The sequence below is a fragment of the Symphalangus syndactylus genome, chromosome 17 (genome assembly GCF_028878055.3).
Source record: "Symphalangus syndactylus isolate Jambi chromosome 17, NHGRI_mSymSyn1-v2.1_pri, whole genome shotgun sequence".
Classification (NCBI taxonomy): domain Eukaryota; kingdom Metazoa; phylum Chordata; class Mammalia; order Primates; family Hylobatidae; genus Symphalangus; species Symphalangus syndactylus.
In genome coordinates this window covers 85,047,303-85,067,292 of record NC_072439.2, presented here as the reverse complement: position 1 = coordinate 85,067,292, position 19,990 = coordinate 85,047,303, and the positions used below count along the sequence as shown (strand labels likewise).

The 19,990-nt window shown below is 42.0% G+C and overlaps 1 protein-coding gene across 4 annotated transcripts in view; it reads left to right on the top strand.

Annotated features, from left to right (window-relative positions):
• The window catches only part of MCF2L2 (MCF.2 cell line derived transforming sequence-like 2), a 246,513-nt gene that overhangs the window by 128,789 nt on the left and 97,734 nt on the right, over positions 1-19,990 (top strand). For all 4 annotated transcript variants that reach the window (XM_063621731.1, XM_063621732.1, XM_063621733.1 and 1 more), the window contains 3 exons: positions 550-741; positions 2,240-2,417; positions 8,512-8,612. In XM_063621731.1, coding sequence (XP_063477801.1) covers positions 550-741; positions 2,240-2,417; positions 8,512-8,612 — 471 coding nt within the window. The remainder of the gene's footprint in view (positions 1-549; positions 742-2,239; positions 2,418-8,511; positions 8,613-19,990) is intronic.

Genomic DNA, 19,990 nt, shown 5'->3' with positions numbered 1-19,990 from the left:
GGAAGGAAGGGAGGAAGGGAGGGAGGGAGGAAGGAAGGAAGGAAGGAAGGAAGGAAGGAAGGAAGGAAGGAAGGAAGGAAAAATTAGCCTGGTGTGCTGGTGTGGTGGCACGCATCTATAGTCCCAGCTACTCAGGAGGCTAAGGTGGAAGAATCACCTGAGCCTGGGGTAGACCTCTCCAGGCTGCATTAAGCCGTAATCGCACTACTGCACTCCATCCTGGGTGACAGAGTGAAACCCTGTCTCAAATTAAATATATATTTAGCTCTCTCCTCCTGGAGATGTAGCAATTACTGTTAGTGGAAGAGACTCATTTTGCTGACCGAGTGACTTCCCTGAGAAGTGGAAAGGTATAAATTGGTTTGGGTTTGTCCACCTCATAGTGTAATTTACAGTGGTTAGATCCCTTAAACTTTATGCCGTCCCATGACAATTTCCCATTGTCTCGGAATCCTTGTAGACACCTTACAAGCTCAGACCTGCTGAGGATTATGGTGGCTCTGAGTTGTGGTCGGGCAAAGTTCACAGGGCACTGTTTCTTTCCAAAAGGTCAGCCAATGGTGTGAGGCAGGAATCTACCTCTTGGCTTCCCAAGCTGTAGACAAGTGCCAGTCTCGAGAAGGGGTTGACATCGCCTTGAACGACATTGCGACTTTCCTGGGCACAGTCAAGGAGTACCCGTTGCTCAGCCCCAAGGAGTTTTACAACGAGTTTGAGTTGCTGCTCACCCTCGATGTAAAGGTAATGCTTCCGGGTTATTTTGATCCTGTGGTTGGGAAATGGATAGGGGAGGGAGGGAGTGTGCCTTCTTCCTGATAAAGTACCCACAGAGTACTCAGCAGGCTGAATTGAGTGGGCTCACCGGTTCCGAAGCCCTCCGGCGGCCTCTTAGACTCTCGGCCTGTACGTCCTGGCATACTGACCCTTCGTCTAACTCAAATCAGTCATTTCTCTATTAATGCTTATGAGCATTCCTGATGTACCACGTGCTGTGCTGAGTGCTGAGGATACCATGATGATTAGAAATAGGCATGCTTCCATCCCTCACCTAGCTTACAGTTTCGTGGAAGAGGCTGTCATTAACAAAATAATCACACAAAAATGTGTTACAAGCTGATATAAGTGCTGTCAAGGAGGGATGCAGGGTCAGGCATGTGACAGAGGAACTTGACCTGGACTGGGGTCAGAGAAGGCTCTCAGGAAGAGTCACTTGAGCTAAAGCCTGAAGAATGAATAGACAAGATGGGAGAGCTTTTCCGGACAGGAGGAACAGCATGTGCAAAGGCTTCAGGGCTGGGGGGAGCCTGGCACAGTGCAGACCAAAAGGTCAGGGTGCTGGAACCTAGAGAGCAACGGAAGTGTGTTTTGGGTGAGGTTAGACAGAGGCAGGCAAGGTAGGCTTTGCGGGCCACATGAACGAGTTTGGATTTAAGCAGGGGGATAACTTGATTGGATTTGCATTTGAGAAGCACATTCTTCCATGAAGCCAGCAGGGTTGTAGGTAACACACCTTCCTCTGAGAGCCACATCACCTTGTCTGCACCTCTGGTTTAGGAGCTTCTTTTAGTCAGCTTCCTGGGCACAAAGTAGGGAAGAGAAGATGCAGTGGAGGAACAAACAGATTATATCCAGCCTGTCTAACTGTTTATGTAATTCTGGGGAATGCCCTGAAGTCCCATCCATGGACTCAGGCCAAAAATCTTTGCTCTAACATGACACAAACCACATTGTATTCTAATTGTTTGTTTGCTTATTTCTGAGACGGAGTCTTGCTCTGTCACCCAGGCTGGAGTGCAGTGTCATGATCTCAGCTCACTGCAACCTGTGCCTCCTGGGTTCAAGCGATTATCCTGCCTCAGCTTCCCAAGTAGCTGGGATGACAGGCGCCAGCCACCACACCCGGCTAATTTTTGTATTTTTAGTAGAGACGGGATTTCACCATGTTGACCAGACTGGTCTCAAACTCCTGTGCCAGAGTGTTCCAGGCACTGGAGACGCCGTAGTGAAAGGATATAGTCATTGCCCTCAAGGGTCTCAAGCAGGGGAGGCTAATCCTTAGATGCACAATTCTGGAGCATGGCAGGACCTGCAGCAACTTGCATAGTGATACCCAGAGGGGGTCACCTGAGGGAGGTAGGGATGGGGGGAGTAGGGGAAGGTGGGAGAAAGGGAATGCTTCGTGTCCTCAGGCTGTATACAGAGAGACCTGTTCATCATGATTTGCTTTTGTTAACTGCAGGCCAAAGCCCAGAAAGTTTTGCAGAGGCTGGATGATGTCCAGGAAATATTTCACAAGAGGCAAGTGAGTCTGATGAAACTGGCAGCCAAACAGACTCGTCCAGTGCAACCTGTGGCCCCACATCCTGAGTCTTCACCAAAATGGGTGTCATCGAAAACCAGCCAGCCCACCACCTCAGGTAGGTTATTTGAGGAAAAGAAGCTTTGTGGCTTTTGTGTTTCATCAGCACCATGAGTACTGAGACTGGTTGTCTACGACGGATAATGGTCGCTGTTTTAACAGATACTATTTAAAACAGACTACAGATATGGTATAGCGCAGACATGGAAGACATAAACACTTAGATAACACCAAGTGCCTGGATGCAAGGAGAAACACACAATCTACTGAAGGAATAATAAAAACGCATCATAAAGGCCGGGTGCGGTGGCTCATGCCTGTAATCTCAGCACTTTGGGAGGCCGTGGCGGGTGGATTATCTGAGGTCAGGAATTCGAGACCAGCCTGGCCAACATGGTGAAACCCTGTCTCTACTGAAAATATAAAAATTAGGCTGGGCGTCGTGGCTCACACCTGTAATCCCAGCACTTTGGGAGCCTGAGTCGGGCAGATCATGAGGTCAGGAGATCGAGACTATCCTGGCTAACACGGTGAAACCCCATCTATACTAAAAATACAAAATATTAGCCGGGCGTAGGGGCAGGCGCCTGTAGTCTCAGCTACTTGGGAGGCTGAGGCAGGAGAATGGCATGAACCTGGGAGGCAGAGCTTGCAGTAAGCGGAGATGGCGCCACTGCACTCCATCCTGGGTGACAGAGCAAGACTCCGTCTCAAAAAAAAAAAAAAAAAAATATATATATATATATATATACATATACACACACACACATACACACACACACGCACACGCATATATATACACACATATATATATAAATAAATTAGCTGGGCATAGTGGCAGGCGCCTGTAATCCCAGCTACTCAGGAGGCTGAGGCAGGAGAATTGCTTGAACCCGGGAGGCAGAGGTTGCAGTGAGCAGAGATTGCACCATTGCCCTCCAGCCTGGGCGACAAGAGCAAAACTCTGTCTCAACAACAACAACAACAACAACAACAACAACAAATGCATCATAATAATAACAACGTAATAATAACAGCATAAAATAGACCCCATTCAGGACCTTTAAAAGGCCCACTTTTTATTAGCAATGGAGTAGTAAAATTGGTTCTTTGAGCAAAGATTTAAAAAATAGGTAAGTTCTTATGCCAATCCCACATGGTCCTGATTACTATAGCTTATTAGCCTTTAAGATCAAGTCATGCGATGTTCCAACATTGTTCTTTTTCAAGGTTGTTTTGGCTATTTTATTTAGGTCCTTTTCATTGTTCCATAAATTTTAGAATCACCTTTCAATTTCTGCTGGGATTATGATGGGGATTACACTGGATATATGAGCTAATTTGGAGAGAACTATTATCTTACCAATATTGATTTTTCCAATTCCTGAATATAACTTATGTTTTTTAGGTCATCTTTAGTTTCTCTCAACAATGCAGTTGTTTTGAGTGTAAAGGCCTTAGGCATCTCACATTTTTTTAACCCTATAATGAATGGAATTTACCATATATAACTAAGAATAGGAATAGATTTCTATATAGAAATATAATCCTATCATCTGTGAATAGGGATACTTTTACTTTTTTCTGTTTCAATCTTTATACTTTTTTTCTTGTCATATTATAATGACTGGGACCTCCACTACAATGTCAAATAGAAATGGTGAGAGCAGACATCCCTGTGTTTTCCCAATATTAGGAAAAGTGTTCAAGTTTCACCTTTAAGTATGATATAAGCTATAGGTTTTCCAGAGATGTCTTTTATCAGATTGACGGAATTCCCTTCTATTTCTATTTTTTGGAGAGTTTTTATCAGGAATGATTATTGAGTTTTTCAAATGCTTATTTGGTCCATGTATTGAGATAATGATATGGTTTTTCTTCTTTGTTTGTTAATATGGTAAATTACAATGATTTGTTTTCAAATGTTAAAACAACTGTACATTCTTGGAATAAACTGCCCTTGGGCAGGGTGTACATGTCATTTGTTTGTGTCGTGTATTGTGGAGCTCTGTCATTAAGTACATACATATTCATGGTTTTTATGTCTTTCAGATATATTAGCCCTTTTATAATTATGAAATGTCTCTCCTTCCCTCCTTACCTCTAGAAATACTCTTAAAGTCTGTCTTGTGTGATATTGTCACAGCCATTCCAGTTTTCTCGTGCTTAGTGTTTGCACAACATATTTTTTTTCTGTTTTCTATTCTTCTGTCTTTGTATTTAAAGTATATTTGTTGTAGGCAGCATATAGTTGGGTCTTGCCCTTTTATACACTGTGACCTCTGCCTTGTAATTGGAGTGATTAGATTTTTATGTTTACATCCATCATCATTATTGATATAGTTGGATTTAGAGTTCCTGTTTTGTTATCCTATATGTCTCATGTGCTTTTTATTCCTCTTTTCCTCCTTTCCTGCCTTCTTTTGGGTTAGTAAATATTTTTTAATATTTTGTTTTAATTCCTCTATTGGCTTGTTATCATATCTCTTTGCACTGTTTTTCACCCAGACTAGGGATTACCATATGCATCCTTAACTTGTCATGATCTATTGAGTAGTTTCATACCATTCTATGCAAAATATAGGAAATCTACAACGTCATACTTCCATATGCTCCCCATCCATCCTCTGTGCTATTCTTATCATAAATATTACGTCTATATATGTTAATCCTCCACTATGGTATTATAATTTTTGCTTTAAATAGTCATATATCAAATTAAGAGAAATACATACGTGTGTGTGTGTGTGTGTGTGTGTGTGTGTGTGTATGTATACATACCCCCTTATTCACCATTTCTGGGGTTCTTCATTCCTTATTATAGATTTGAGTTACTATCTTATGTCATTTCTCTTCGGAATAAAGAGCTTCTGTTAGTATTTATTGTTGGGGAGTCTACTAGCAACAAATTCTTTTCTTGTCTTTGTTTTTTCCCTTTTTGTGGAGAACAGGGTCTCGCTATATTGTCCGGGCAGTTTTTGAACTCCTGGGCTCAAGCTCTCCTCCCGCCACTGCCTCCCTGAGAGCTGGGATTACAGGTGTGAGCCACCGTGCCTGGCCGGTTAGCAATACATTCTTTCAGTTTTTGTTTATCTGAAAATTGTGGGGTGTTTTGGTAATTCTCCATTTAGTACAATTTACAATCCCTTGTCTTCCACCATGTATCCTACTTTTTAGAAGTAAGCCTTGATAAAATTTAGTGTATTTCTTTCCTGAATTTTTATCTGCAAACACACACACACATCCACGTACACACTCTAACACACTTGCATACACATACCACAGACATACCCAAACATACACAGAGACATCCTTCTTAGATGATTGGAAACAGAACTTGGTTCTCTTGACCTTTCATCTTTCCTCAAGCTAAACTATGTTCACATCTATGACTTGGCCTCATTCATTGTTTCAAGGTACATATGTTTGTTTCAAGTAAATAAAGCAGGAATTACAGATTTGTTTCTCGGCATTTCAAATACAAGATTTCATAATAGATAATACTCCTTCCCAGAATAAATAGGTCTTTGTCAAGTCTGAACAGGTTGTCATTGACCTAAGTCAAACAACTAGCTCGTTTTGCAGAACAATCCTGCACTTTTGTTTTTGGCAAGTATCTACTGAGTGTGGACTCTAGCAAGTCACTAAAAGGATTTTCAAACATTTTTGTCTGATTCCTTAGTAACTGAGTCTGTGCCAAGATAAGCAATTGTATTTCACAGTGTAAAGAAGATGGGCGGAGGAGCTTAAGAGCTGGAATTTCAGCTCTGACTCTTGTTAGCTGGATGCCTTGGCTACAACTTTTAACACCTCTGAAGTTCATAAGGAATGTTAAAAAACTTTTTAGTGCCATGTGGCAATAATAGCTAAAATGTGTTATGCATTGTATATGATCTACATTCTTCACAGATGAACTCATTAAAGCCTCATTACAGCCCTTTACTATAGGATTTCTCATTTTTCCCTACTTTACAGATGAAAAATGTAAGGCACAGAGGTGACTGTAATCATGTGTGTCTCGTGCATGGAAGAGCAAGGTTTGAACACTGGCAGTGTGGCTTCTGTGGCCCCGCCTTTCACTGCTTCACTCTACTTACAGTGTCAAGGACAGGCACTTCTCAGTCATGGTGTCACCAATTATAGTGCATGCATTTCTAGCATCTAGTTATTGTGCCTGGAATCACTCACTTTATAGAGATCCAACAGAAAGGGAGGAGCCCAAAGGATTGTCTGTTATTACAAAGCAGCATTAATGGTCATATGTATAACCTGGGGTAGCAGTGTACTTTTCTATGATTTTCAACATAACATCTATGAAAAACCCATAGAAAGCCCAAGCTGCTTCCAGTTAGCTCACAGAATGGAAGGATTGGGAGGGGCCTCTGGAGATCAGATGGTCAACCTCCATCAAGTCTACTGTAGCTAAGAATCAGGTTGATATATTGGTGGTGTTCGATGATGGCATTTTGGTCTTGGGACCTACAAATGCTAAAATTGGCTGGGCGCGGTAGCTCATGCCTGTAATCCCAGCACTTTGGGAGGCCAAGGCAGGCAGATCATGAGGTCAAAAGAGCAAGACGATCCTGGCCAACATGGTAAAACTCCGTCTCTACTAAAAATACAAAAATTAGCTGGGTATGGTGGTGCGCGCCTGTAGTCCCAGCTACTGGGGAGGCTGAGGCAGAAGAATCGCTTGAACCTGGGAGGCGGAGGTTGCAGTGAGCTGAGATCACACCACTGCACTCCAGCCTGGTGACAGAGCGAGACTCCTTCTCAAAAAAAAAGAAATGCTCAAATCCTGCCTGGGATTAATCACGTCTCCTGTGAGTTTCCCAAGGGACCAGCATATACAAGGGTGGTGACTGTGACAAATAAGAATTCAAAGTACCTCTTATCTATTAGCCTTGTGGTCATCACCCACAATGCTTGGTAAAGCTGGTAAGATGGGTTAGGAAGCCTTGAGGCCTAACAAGGGCTTTTCCTCTCCAAGTCCTAATTTTACTACCAAATGGCCATGGAGCTTGAAGAAAGGCTATTTCACAGGTGTTTAGAGCCTTGTGGAAAAGGGAGAAGGGAGATAGAGTGACCAAGAGAAAAGAGCAAGAGCAGCAGGCATGGCCATCCTCTTACAATACAATCATAGTATGATTGGGTGTGTACATGTATGTGTATAAAGAGAGGGAGAGCATTTGAAAGAAGACTATAAGGAAATATACTAAGTGATTGTACTTCAATGTTAAGATTTTAGTGTTTTTCAGATTTTCTGTAATAAGCAAAAATTAATTACCTTTATAATGGAAAATATATTCAATACAATACAGCACCTAGAATTTAGTCTTTGAATCCAAGAACAACATCAAGTGCAACATTATGCTGTACACATGATGCATGCCAAAGCAGCAGTGCATAAAAGAATCCACAAAGTTTGTAATATGGAAGACTTCATGAGGAAAGTGGCCTTTTTGTTTGTTTGTTTGTTTGAGATAGAGTCTAGCTCTGTTGCCCGGGCTGGAGTGCAGTGGCGCAATCTCAGCTCACCGGAACCTCCGCCTCCCGGGTTCAAGTGATTCTCCTGCCTCAGCCTCCCAAGTAACTAGGATTACAGGCACCTGCCACTGTGCCCAGATAATTTTTGTATTTTTAATAGAGACGGGATTTCACCATGTTGGCCAGGCTGGTCTCAAACTCCTGACCTCAGGTGATCTGCCCTCCTCAGCCTCCCAAAGTGCTGGGATTACAGATGTGAGCCACCAAACCCAGCCAAAAGTGACCTTTTAGCTGGGCCTTAAAAATGGGAATGACAGAAAATCTACTGTTCTTTACCACATTACTATATTTACAGATTTGTTGTAGTTTGATGTTTCATATGGTGCTGGGTGTGCACCATATGAAACATGTGGTGCTTTTTTCATATGGTGCTTTTTTCTCTTCTGCTGAAATGTCAAGTCCCTGGAGTCAAGGATTCTATTTCTTTTCTGTGTCTCTCCTTCACCTCCAATTTCATCCACCCCCTAGGAAATCAATGCAGCAGCTCAATTGAGCTTTTATAGTTAACCACATTGACATGGTCCAGCTATTTGTCCAACTCAGACAAAGTGCACTGAGTTATAATTTATAAGTCAAATAACCAAATTAATGGCAGGTTTTCTTAGTCCCTCTAGCTCCTCCTCTGAGAACGTCTGAGGAACATTATACGGAGACAGAGTTGAACTCCCGGGGAAAGGAAGATGATGAGACTAAATTTGAAGTCAAGGTAAAATTACCTTTATTTTACTTATAGAACTTTCTGACAAGAGGGAAGATTGCTGTCATAATTATCAATAAATCAACAAATTGTGCTTCCTTAATCTGTACCTAAGGCACATAGCACAGACTAATGCTTTCAAGAACTGGGGTTTAGAGGATTTTTTTTCTTTTCATCCTTTTCTTTCTTCTTAATGGCAGCTAGAAATGAAAGCTATTTGGTCGTATATGTAATTATTGGTAGTTACTGTAGTCGTAAAATAAAAATAATTTTATTTATTTCTGTAATCTGACTTCATATTTAAAATTGGTAGAACAATGTATGGTTCATGTATAAAAAGAACATGACAGGCTGGGCGTGGTGGTTCACGCCTGTAATCCCAGCACTTTGGGAGGCCGAGGTGGGAAGATCACGAGGTCAGGAGTTCGAGACCAGCCTGGCCAACATGGTGAAACCCCATCTCTACTAAAAATACAAAAACTAGACAGGTGTGGTGGCAGATGCCTGTAATCCCAGCTACTTGGGAGGCTGAGGCAGAAAAATCGCTTGAAACTGGAAGGTGGAGGTTACAGCGAGCTGAGATTGTGCCACTGCACTCCAGGCTGGGCAACAGAGTGAAACTACATCTCAAAAAAAAGAGGGCATGACAAAATTGCGTAGAGCTGCACACACACATGCACACACACAAGTGCGTGAATAACTGGTGAACCCTGAATAGGCTCTGTGGATTGTGCCAGTGTCAGTTTCTTAGATGTTAACATTGGAGGAGGTTTGGAGAAAGGGGACATGAGACTTTCCATTTCTTTGCAACCTCATGTGACTTAATATAATTATTTCAAAATAGAAGTTTAAAAAAAGCATAAGGTTTGGAATCAGGCAGATCTGGGTTTAAGCAACATAACCTCTTGAAACCTGTTTCTTGCTTGTACAAATGGGTGTAACAACAACTACCTCCTGAAAATATTTTGAACACAAAATGAAAATTTGAAAATTGCTAAGAACTGTATAATTTTAAAGTAACATATATTTAGAAACTGAAGTATATTTAATTGTGAATTGTGAATATAAGCTGCTGCATAGCAACCCCCAAAGGGGTTCCCTTTCCCCTGCCTCACTGAAAATTAAATATTTGACTGGCTGAATTGTTCTGAAACCAGAGGCCATGGGCTCAAATGAGCTTCAGCAACATTTATGATCCATCATCAATCCCCAAAGTATCTGAATATGAACCCCACGGGAACTCCACTGACCTTGAAAGAGTCCGGAAGAAAGTGAGTTTTAGGCTTTTCTTCTTGGAGGCAGAAACAGAGTGGGAACGAGGGTTCTCAGCAGACTTTTCTTAGAGAGAGAGAAAGCTGCGTCCGTCTGCCAATTTGTTTAGTCATCCTGTATTCAGGGCAGATTAGGACGCAGCCACCACTGTCCATAAATACCTCCTGGTTGGAGGAATTGCATCACCACGTTTTCTCAAGTTAGGAAACTGTATGAAATTTCATACTGTCCTGATCAGCCACCTAAAAAAGTAAATAGCAATTTTTAAAAATAGATTCACCTGATTTAACACCCAGGCGGTCTGTGGAATCATTAAGTAATAGTAAAAGGGTTTCACTGTGGTCCTCTTCAAAAGTGAACATCAGCCTATCCATTTCTGCACCCTGGACTTCTGGGAGAATGTCATCTCTGAAGGTGAGGACTGTGTCACATGATCAGAGCTCAGATTTGGCCCCTGAGCTCATATGCTGTTGCCCTGACTCACGCCGTGATGTGAACTCACTTCCTATCTCTATGACCTACTTTGCCCATCTTCAGACAACATATTTATGATCTGCACACTATAAAGATGCTACGGGAGTTTTAAGCATATGGAAGTTCTCATATAAAGGAATCCAAATTAGAGTGATTTATTTCAATAATTGTGAACAGTAAACAAGTGCTATTGTTTTTCGTTGTTGTAAAAGAAAAACAGACAGTGTAGGAGCAGCGGTGGGGATAGAATCAGAGGCCTGTAGGTGTGGAAAGTGTTGAGTAGAATTCAAGAAGCCCTGGTCACCCAACTTTTGGTTTCTTCCTTCGTTTGCCATGTTGTTTATTTAATTCGGACTCCAAACCCGTCCTGTTAAGTTGCCATCTCCCTCTGTATTTAGGCAACTCACCAAACAGTATGGGTACTGTTAAACAAGCACAAGTCCATGTTAAAATCATCCTTCTGTGCTTCAGTTGTTTTCTTCCTTATTGTTGATTTGTTTACATATTTAATGAAAAGCTTGTCCCCCAACAGCATATGTTAACAGTCAAGGTGGTGGAGGAAGCAGAGTAGGAACAGAGGCTGGTCAGATTTCTGCTTAGAAAGACCAAGGCTATGGGAGGAAATGTAAGCAGAATCCATAAAGTCATGAACAACATGAGCAGGAAGAAAGTGGATTTGTGCACTAAATCCCCAAATCCTAGACTTAGGAATGAACTTAGGACCAATAAAAGCAATTAGTGTTTCACACATTGTGTATTATAACCAGGGAAATTGTTATTCCAAAATATGTAAGAAAACTAGTAAGAAAAAGTTGGTTCAAAAAAAAGGTTTAGATTCATGTCTGTGTGGATCATGGATTATTAAAAGGGGGACAAATCAATTCACTAACATCAACAATAATCATTGCAGCTTGTGTTTAGTGGCCACTGTCCAAGAGAGATGACCAGGATGCATACAGCATGCATCTAACTCTGGGTGGCAATTCTGACATCTTTTTGGCCTTAGGTCTAGAACTCAAAGATGAAATGAAACACAGCCAGTCTAGTAGAGTGAATCATAATGTTGTGATAAATGCCAGCCCTTTGCCCTTGAGAGTAAATACACAGAGAAAAAAAAATAGCTGTGAACCAAAACCGTCTATAATACAGTCACTGATACTCACTACCTACAACTAAAATTATGACATGGTTTGATCATGATCAGAGAAATCATTTCCTTTTCTGGCAGGGTGATCCTTGCCATGCTGGTTCTGGGGAACTTGAGAAGCTAAACTTGACAGGGCAGCTGAGACTCTTCCGGGGCCATCTGGCAAGGGTGATGCCCTGTGCTTGGCTCACTGACGTCATCTGGGAAAGCCCTGTGGTGGAAGCGATTTGCTGTGCTTGTTGGCAATAGTGATGGACTATTTCCTGTTCTTCACTGGCTGAAAGCTGAAAGCACGACTCACGGGAACTGCTTTCCCCGGGCTGCCAACATCACAGCCTTTTTGTAAGCTGGAAGTAAGTCAGAGGATGACAATTTCTTTTTCCTAAATGTGGACCTACAGAATTAAGAAAGAGCTAACAGTGCTCCTTTGGTGCCTGTTAAAGTTATTTAAAGGAGCAGAAGCCTATTCTGTGCTCCCAGAAGATGAAATAAATAAATAAATAAAGTAACAGAAGCCTTTTCAGGATTCTGAGCAAAGAGCCTCCTAAATTAAAAAAATAAATAAATAAAAGTTTTTGAATGCAGGGGCTGGAAGGGAAGGGATAGGTGAGTGAAGGGTTGCTATCATTGGCTGAAAGCCAGACATTGTACTGGGTGCTATGTGTAGCTGAGTCCATCTCTAGTCCTCAGAACCTTGTGAGGACGATATTTTCCATTTTATCAGCAGTGCCATGAGACTCAGAGGTTGAGTTTCCCCAAGGGTCATACAACTAGTAAATGTTGGAGCTGGGATTTGAAACTAGCTGTTTACTAATCTGGCAGCTTACTTAACTCCCTAACTTATCTATCTGATTATTTATTAATACTTAATGTACCCAACCAGCAGCTTATTTAATCTCTTGTGCCCTAAATGTCCTTTTCTGTCAAATGGTGATAAATCATAGCAATTTCACAGATGGCTGATTAAATGAGAAATGTGTGGAAGCAGCTAGCACTGTACCTGACACCTAGCAGGATCTTGGTGAATTTTAGTCCCTCATTTAATCCTGTGTTTAGAGACAGAATGGTCAGTGTGAAAGATGGAAAAGAAGATGAAAGCAGGTCAGATTCAGGGCTTATACAGAATTATACTGTTGTTGAATATGTGCCTTACTGCCAAATGATAACAGATCAGGGGCCAAATTCAGTTCCTTGTCTTCTCATTACTTTGACTCCCAAAAGTTTTATTAATATTTCTGATTCTCAACAAGAAAACTGTATGAACTATAAACACATTTCAATGCTTGCCTTCTGTGATATTTGAAGTCTAGTCAGTGTCAGAGCTAATGGGAGATTCAGGGACTCCACCAAATCCTGGGGTAGCCCTCAGCCAAGTTCTCTGAAGTTTCCAGAACAAAGATTCTCATGGTTTCTTGTGTACCACAGCTCTGAGAAGCTTATGAATTATGCAGATTCCCAGGGCCCCACTCTCTGAGATTCTAATTAGGGAGGTGTAGGGTCGGGTCCCGGAATCTAAATTTTTTTTTTTTGGAGACAGAGTCTCACTTTGTCGCCCAGGCTGGAGTGCCATGGAGTGATCTCAGCTCATTGCAACTTCCACCTCCCAGGTTCAAGTGATTTTCCTGCCTTAGCCTCTAGAGTAGCTGGGATTACAGGTGCCCGTCACCATGCCTGGCTAATTTTTGTATTTCTAGTAGAGACAGGGTTTCACCATGTTGCCCAGGGTGGTCTTGAACTCCTGACCTCAGGTGATCCACCTGGCTCAGCCTCCCAAAGTGCTGGGATTACAGGCGTGAGTCACCACACTCGGAATCTGAATTTTTAACTTACGTGTTTGGTGACAAGAATGCAGGTAGTATAAAGATCTCACTCTTCGTAACATTGTCCTAGAGGTTACATTTATAGGCCATGAGGACTTGGGATAAAGGAGAACTCATTAAGTTGGATCTGGATTTCTCAGGCTAGTATAGGGTCTAAAGTTTAGAGGAATGAGGTGGTGATTACATTAAGCTATGAGAATGTATTTTTGTTGAGGGAGCTGAATAAGATAAAAGAGAGAATAACATTAAGATTACCATTGGCTTTGCTCTTTCACCAATAAAGAAATGACATCACTAAAATATTTGGTGGGTTCAACTGGGTACATGGCTTATTCAGCTCAATTTAATATATGTTAAGGCAATTGCTGTGGGTCATATGAAAATGATTGTATCATCAGGCCTAAACTCAGGAAACTTGAAACTTTCATGGGGGAAACAACATATTTCTAATAATTTATAATATAAAGCAGAATGACGTTTCTACAGTAAAAGGAATATATAATGTGGTAGAGAAAGCAATTCCTCACAAAGACATCAAGGATGGCTTTCAAATGAGGTGGCATTTGAATTCAACTCTAAAGAATAAATAAGGCTGGGCGCAGTGGTGGCTCACGCCTGTAATCCCAGCACTTTGGGAGACTGAGGTGGGTGGATCACCTGAGGTCAGGAGTTCGAGACCAGCCTGACCAACATGGTGAAACCCCATCTCTACTAAAAATACAAAAATTAGCTGGGCATGGTGGCGGGCACCTGTAATCCCAGCTACTCAGGAGGCTGAGGCAGGAGAATCGCTTGAACCTGGGAGACAGAGGTTGCAGTGAGCCAAGATGGTGCCACTGCTCTCCAGCCTGGGTGACAGAGCAAGATTCCGTCTCAAAAAAATAAATAAATAAATAGAACTCTGAAAGGTGGGTAAGATGGAGAAGGGCATTCCAGAATGAGGAAGGGTATAACGTCTCAGAGGTCTAAAGGGCCTAGGCTATCCTGGGAATGGCTCAAGAATGCTGGGCAGGTAGATGAGAGACAGTTTACTGAGGCTTTGGTTGAGGAATGTTGACAGGAGGAGGAGGGCACCTGTGTATTAGGAAGCTGACTCTGGTAGACAGTAAAGAGCAGGTTAGATGAAGGCAGGCAGGCTGACCAGCCGCTGGCCGTTGTCATGGTCAGCTGAGACATCAGTGGTGAGAGCTTACTAGTAGCTATGGCAAAAAGAGATGAGCAGAAATCATACCCATTGACTGAAATGTTCTCCCTAGTGGCTAGAACACGACTATCAGAGAAAATGCATAGAATGAAGGAGGGGATCAAGGCAGAGAAGGTAGGGGGAGGAAGCATGATACCAAAGACAGCTTTGACGTTTCCATCTTGGATTCCTCATGGGATGAATTTGTTGGCCCGATAAAGTACTTAGGAGGAACAGTAAGAAGTAAAGGCTTATGACAGCTGAGTCCAGGTTGTGGGGGGTCTCATAGATTGATAAGAGCACCTATACCCTCTGTCAGTGGGGCTAATGCTGCCCCAGAGGCTGCAGCCCTGTCCACACCATTGATGCTAGGATAGTCAACCCACTGGCCTTGTAGCTGTGTGGCAATTATTTGTAAACTAGCTTTGGGGCCAAATTTGCTGGGACAACGACTGGCCTAATAAAGTACTTTTCTGATTTTTGATTTTATTTATGGGTTAAGATTTACAGACATAAAAATTGTTACAATGAAATTTATCCATGGAGCTTAAAATCAGATGAAACCAAACAGCCTGAGAAGATTCAAGATGTACGGGCAGCTTCCTTTCAGTGTCCTTGGCACACTTACTTCCTTTACATTTTCTTGGTTTGGGAATGGGAAAGAGTTATCACATAACATGTTTGTCACTTCCTGATATTTTAAACAGAATTACGTATTTGCAAATTTGTTAAAACATTTGCAGTCAGCTTTATAAGAAGATGTTTTTCCTGTAAACAAACTATTGCCAATAGCGTTTAGAGTATTAGTCCAGACTATGAAGTCAGGAGATTGAGACCATCCTGGTTAACATGGTGAAACCTGTTTCTACTAAAAATATAAAAAAATTAGCTGGGCGTGGTGGCGGGTGCCTGTAGTCCCAGCTACTCGGGAGGCTGAGGCAGGAGAATGGCGTTAACCCGGGAGGTGGAGCTTGCAGTGAGCCGAGATTGCGCCACTGCACCACAGCCTGGGCGACAGCACAAGACTCTATCTCAAAAAAAAAAAAAAAAATAAATAAATAATAATAATAATAATTTTAAAAGTCAATTTAACCAGTAAGTAAATTGAACTCATTACTAACAATAGTAGCTGGGAAATTTAATATCTTAGATTAAAAAGACCCTGAGGCTGGGGGTGGTGGCTCATGCCTGTAATCCCAGCGCTTTGGGAGGCTGAAGCAGGATGATTGCTTGAGCTCAGGAGTTCGAGGCTGCAAGCTTCAGGAAGCTATGATCACACCACTGCCCTTCAGCCTGGGTGACAGAGCAAGACCTTGTCTCAAAAAAAAAAAAGAAAAAGACCCTGTGATAATTTTGAAATAAGCAAAATTGCATTTAGGATCCAGTCTCTTATCTTTCTCTATTCATTTCTCATTTCCACAAAGCCTCAGGAACACTGAGGCTTGTTCCTCAAGCCTGCCCTTCCCCTCCAAAGGCGCTTCAGTCTATACAGTGTCCTAAAACCTTCCTCTCCTTGTCCTTTCCTCCAGGAAGCTCCCTCCCAAGGCAGCTGATCTGGACTAAAGGGAGAGGCAATCTGAGCTAGTTCACCACAATGCATGAATGATGGGCAGTCTGAAAGACCTTTAACTCTCCTGGAAATAGTTGCAGTTTTAAAAAGGGGACAGACTGCCCAGTTTTCCAAAGGAATATTTAAGTGGCTTTTGCAGGCAATGAAAATGGAAAGTAGGAAAAGAAGTGCTAGGAACAGCCAGGGAGATGGAGCAAATAGGGCAGACAAACCAGCTGTGAATGCACTGCTAGGGTAGATTCTCTTCCTGTTCTCCATGTCAAAACCCAGTGAGTTTCAAAAAAAAAAAAAAAAAAAAAAAACGGTGAGGTTTCCCCTCTTTTTCCCATCAGTTCTGGAGAGGAAGACAGAGCCACTCATTCCTGTGGCTAGTATTTTTTTACTCTGGGGCTGCGTCATGTAGAACACCCTGGACTGAGGCCGTGGGTAAATGCCTTTGCCTTTATTTCCTTCCCTTCCTTTTCCTTTCCTTTTTCTTATTCTTCTCCCCTGCATCCCATTTGGTAGAGAACATTTTGATAATTATTGATTCCTACTTGACATACCTTTTCATTTTATTTCTCATTTCCATAATTAATTTACATAATTAATTAATTAAATTTACAATGCCAGAAAATGCTGAACCTTTAACACTTTATTATCATTCTTTATACTTTAAACAAAGAAGGTGGCATGGGCCCTTGAAATCTGCTTTTTTTTCTCTCCTCAGAATTGGGCCTAATAGCTCCTGCTTTTAAGAAAATTGATCATAATAGTGAATAATACTTTCACTTAAATTACCAGATACCCTTGTTTTTGCTTGTTTGTTTTTTTTACAGAGTCTCACTCTGTTGCCCAGGCTGGAGTGCAGTGGCGCCATCTCAGCTCACTGCAACCTCCACCTCCCGGGTTCAAGCGATTCTCCTGCCTCAGCCTCCCGAGTAGCTGGGAGTACAGGCATGCACCACTGTACCCAGCTAATTTTGTGTTTTTAGTAGAGACAGGGTTTCTCCATGTTGGCCACCAAGGCTGATCTCAAACTCCTGACGTCAGGTGATCTGCCCCACCTTGGCCTCCCAAAGCACTGGGATTACAGGAGTGAGCCACTGCGCCCGGCCCAGATACCCTTGCTTTAAAAGAGTTGGAACTGAAATCACTTTCTACACATTCCTAAAATCACAAAGTAAAATCATTTAACTTTGGGGAAAAGTTAATTTAATTTTGTTCAAAGGTTGGTATCTCCCCTTTAGGGAAGAAAAAAAACAATTTCAATAATCGATTGAAAATTAGCTATTGGGACTTTTCAAAATATAAGTTTAAAAAGGGTTTATATGTCCTTTGGAGAAACTGAAAAAAAAATGATTTTTTTTACAAAATTCCTCTAGGCGTTTTTTTCAATTTTGAGAGCATGCATTTCTTCAAAATATAGGGGAGAAAGAACAGTTAGATTATAAGTGTTTTGGGAAAATGTAAGAAGTTACCTTTCAAGGTGTTCCTGGAGAGGCTGTGTGTTGGTTGGTGTCACTTTGAAACTGGAGGGAGGCTGGAAGTGGGGAGGTGGAGGTTTGTGGATATGGGGGTTGGGGTATGCGAGGGTAGTTGGACCCAGAGCAGTTCCCTGCCTCATTACCACCCCCTCCTTTTTTTTTTGGAGACGGAATCTTGCTCTGTCGCCCAGGCTGGAGTGCAGTGGCGCAATCTCGGTTCACTCAACCTCCACCTCCGGGTTCAAGTGACTCTCCTGCCTCAGCCTCCTGAGTAGCTGGGACTACAGGCATGTGCCACCATGCCCAGCTAATTTTTGTATTTTTAGTAGAGACGGGTTTTCACCATGTTGGTCAGGCTGGTCTTGAACTCCTGACCTTGTGATCCGCTCGCCTCGGCCTCCCAAAGTGCTGGGATTACAGGCGTGAGCCACCATGCCCAGCCAATTGTTGTATTTGTAACAGTGATCTGTGATCAGCAATCTTTTTTGCCATCTTTTTGTCACCCTTTTTCTTCAGGATAAAATGACCGTAAGGGGAGAGGGGCTGTTCCGCCTGATTGGCCTCCCGATAGGGCAGGCCATGAGTGACTTCCCTGTCACAGCACCAGCTGGCTGCCAGCCCTCCCTCTCCTAGGTATACCCTAGGGGCAATTCAGGGTGAAGGAAGGGAAAAAGGATGCAGTGTCACAAGAAACGATTGTTGCTCTGGTTTAGAAGAGTATCCTTTTATCATTCAATGGAGCTCATAAGGAATCCCTCACTAAGAAATATGGCAGCAATTGTGGAGTTAGTCTGTGGTCAATTTTTTGTTTACTATTGGAATAAAAGAAAGCTTCTACTTGAATATGCTCTCTTCCTCCTAGAGCTTTCAAAATGTGTAATTTAAAAATTTCCTAAAAGTACTTTGGCTACAATTCACCTTTCATCTCAAAAAAAAAAAAATGAAATAAAAAATTAAACAAATAAAAATAAAAGATCTCATCAGTTATGATGTAAATGAAAAAATGTGTGTGTGTGTGTGTGTGTGTGTTTGTGCATGTGTGTTATGATGTACTTCTTATGACTTGTGGTCAGGCTTTGAAAGCCACTATGCTAGAACACAACGAATCTGTCTATACCTTAATAAAACATTGGTATACTGTGCAGCTTTTATGGATGCAGTCTCTGGGTCTGCTGTGAGTCCTTCCCATTGCATCCTCAATGGCATCGGTGTTATAGTCCATTAGACTTGCTTGGCAGAGGAGACTCCTTCTACCCCCACACCAACCGTCTGACACATGTCAGCAAGAGCAAAGTGCCAAGGCATTTCTGCAAGCTCCTGAGGGCATCTCATGCATGACAAAATCTATAAATTAGGGAGATGTCATCATTCAATGTAAAAGATGACAAGGTCCATTACCTACTCCTGAGTCATTGTTATTTTTCCATCACTAGGTTATTATGAAATAAGACTCTACGATCCACCCCGCATACAATAGATCAACAGAGTTCGAAAGAGCACAATTCATTTTATAACTGGGAGCAGGTTTCACAGTGAGAGGAAATTTTGTTGGTAATAATGGTCATTCTTTATGAAGGGCCTGTATTACAGGCTGGGGATCCAAAGATGAGTAAGACTGAGTTCCAAGTCCAGTGAGGAATTCGGGCATAGTAATATCATAGATGAGAAACTGCAAAAGAATACAATGTAACATTCACTGCTGTATTAATTAGTTCAACTTTATACAGAAAATGTGACGAAAGACAAAAGTCTTTTCTTAAAAAGTCTTAAAGACAAAAGTCTTTTCTTAAAAAGTCTTTAAAAGCTGAGGTCAGTGGATCATTTGAGGTCAGGAGTTCAAGACCAGCCTAGTCAACACAGTGAAACCCCATCTCTACTATAAATACAAATATATATATATACTTGGAATATAAGATTGCCATATTGTTTTAGAGCTGAATTGGCAAAACTAGTATCCCAGGTACTTCTTTAGTTAGACTTGTTATCACGCGTCTGTGAAAGCCTACACTGGGCTTCCTTCATCTCTGCCTTCAGCACTTTCTGGTCTTAGGGCGAGTGCAACTTTTCCAGACCTTGATTTCTTGCAAGAAATAAAAAAAGGAGATGTTGAATGCAGTGATCGCTTTACTGTCCTCTTATGAATCAACAGGGGTGGGGGAGTACAGTGTGAATGTACTTCTCCTTCATGATTAAGGGGAAAGGACACCTGCTTTTTTTTTTTTTTTTTTTTTTGGATATGGTGTCTCGCTCTGTTGCTGAGGCTGGAGTGCAATGGTGTGATCTCGGTTCACTGCAACCTCCGCCTCCCAGGTTCAAGCAATTCTCCTGCCTCAGCCTCCCGAGTAGCTGGGATTACAGGCGCCCACCACCACACCCGGCCAATACTTGCTTTTGGGAATGAGTTTTTAGTGTGCCTAAAAGAAGCCAAAAAGGGAAACCATAATGGATCCACAGA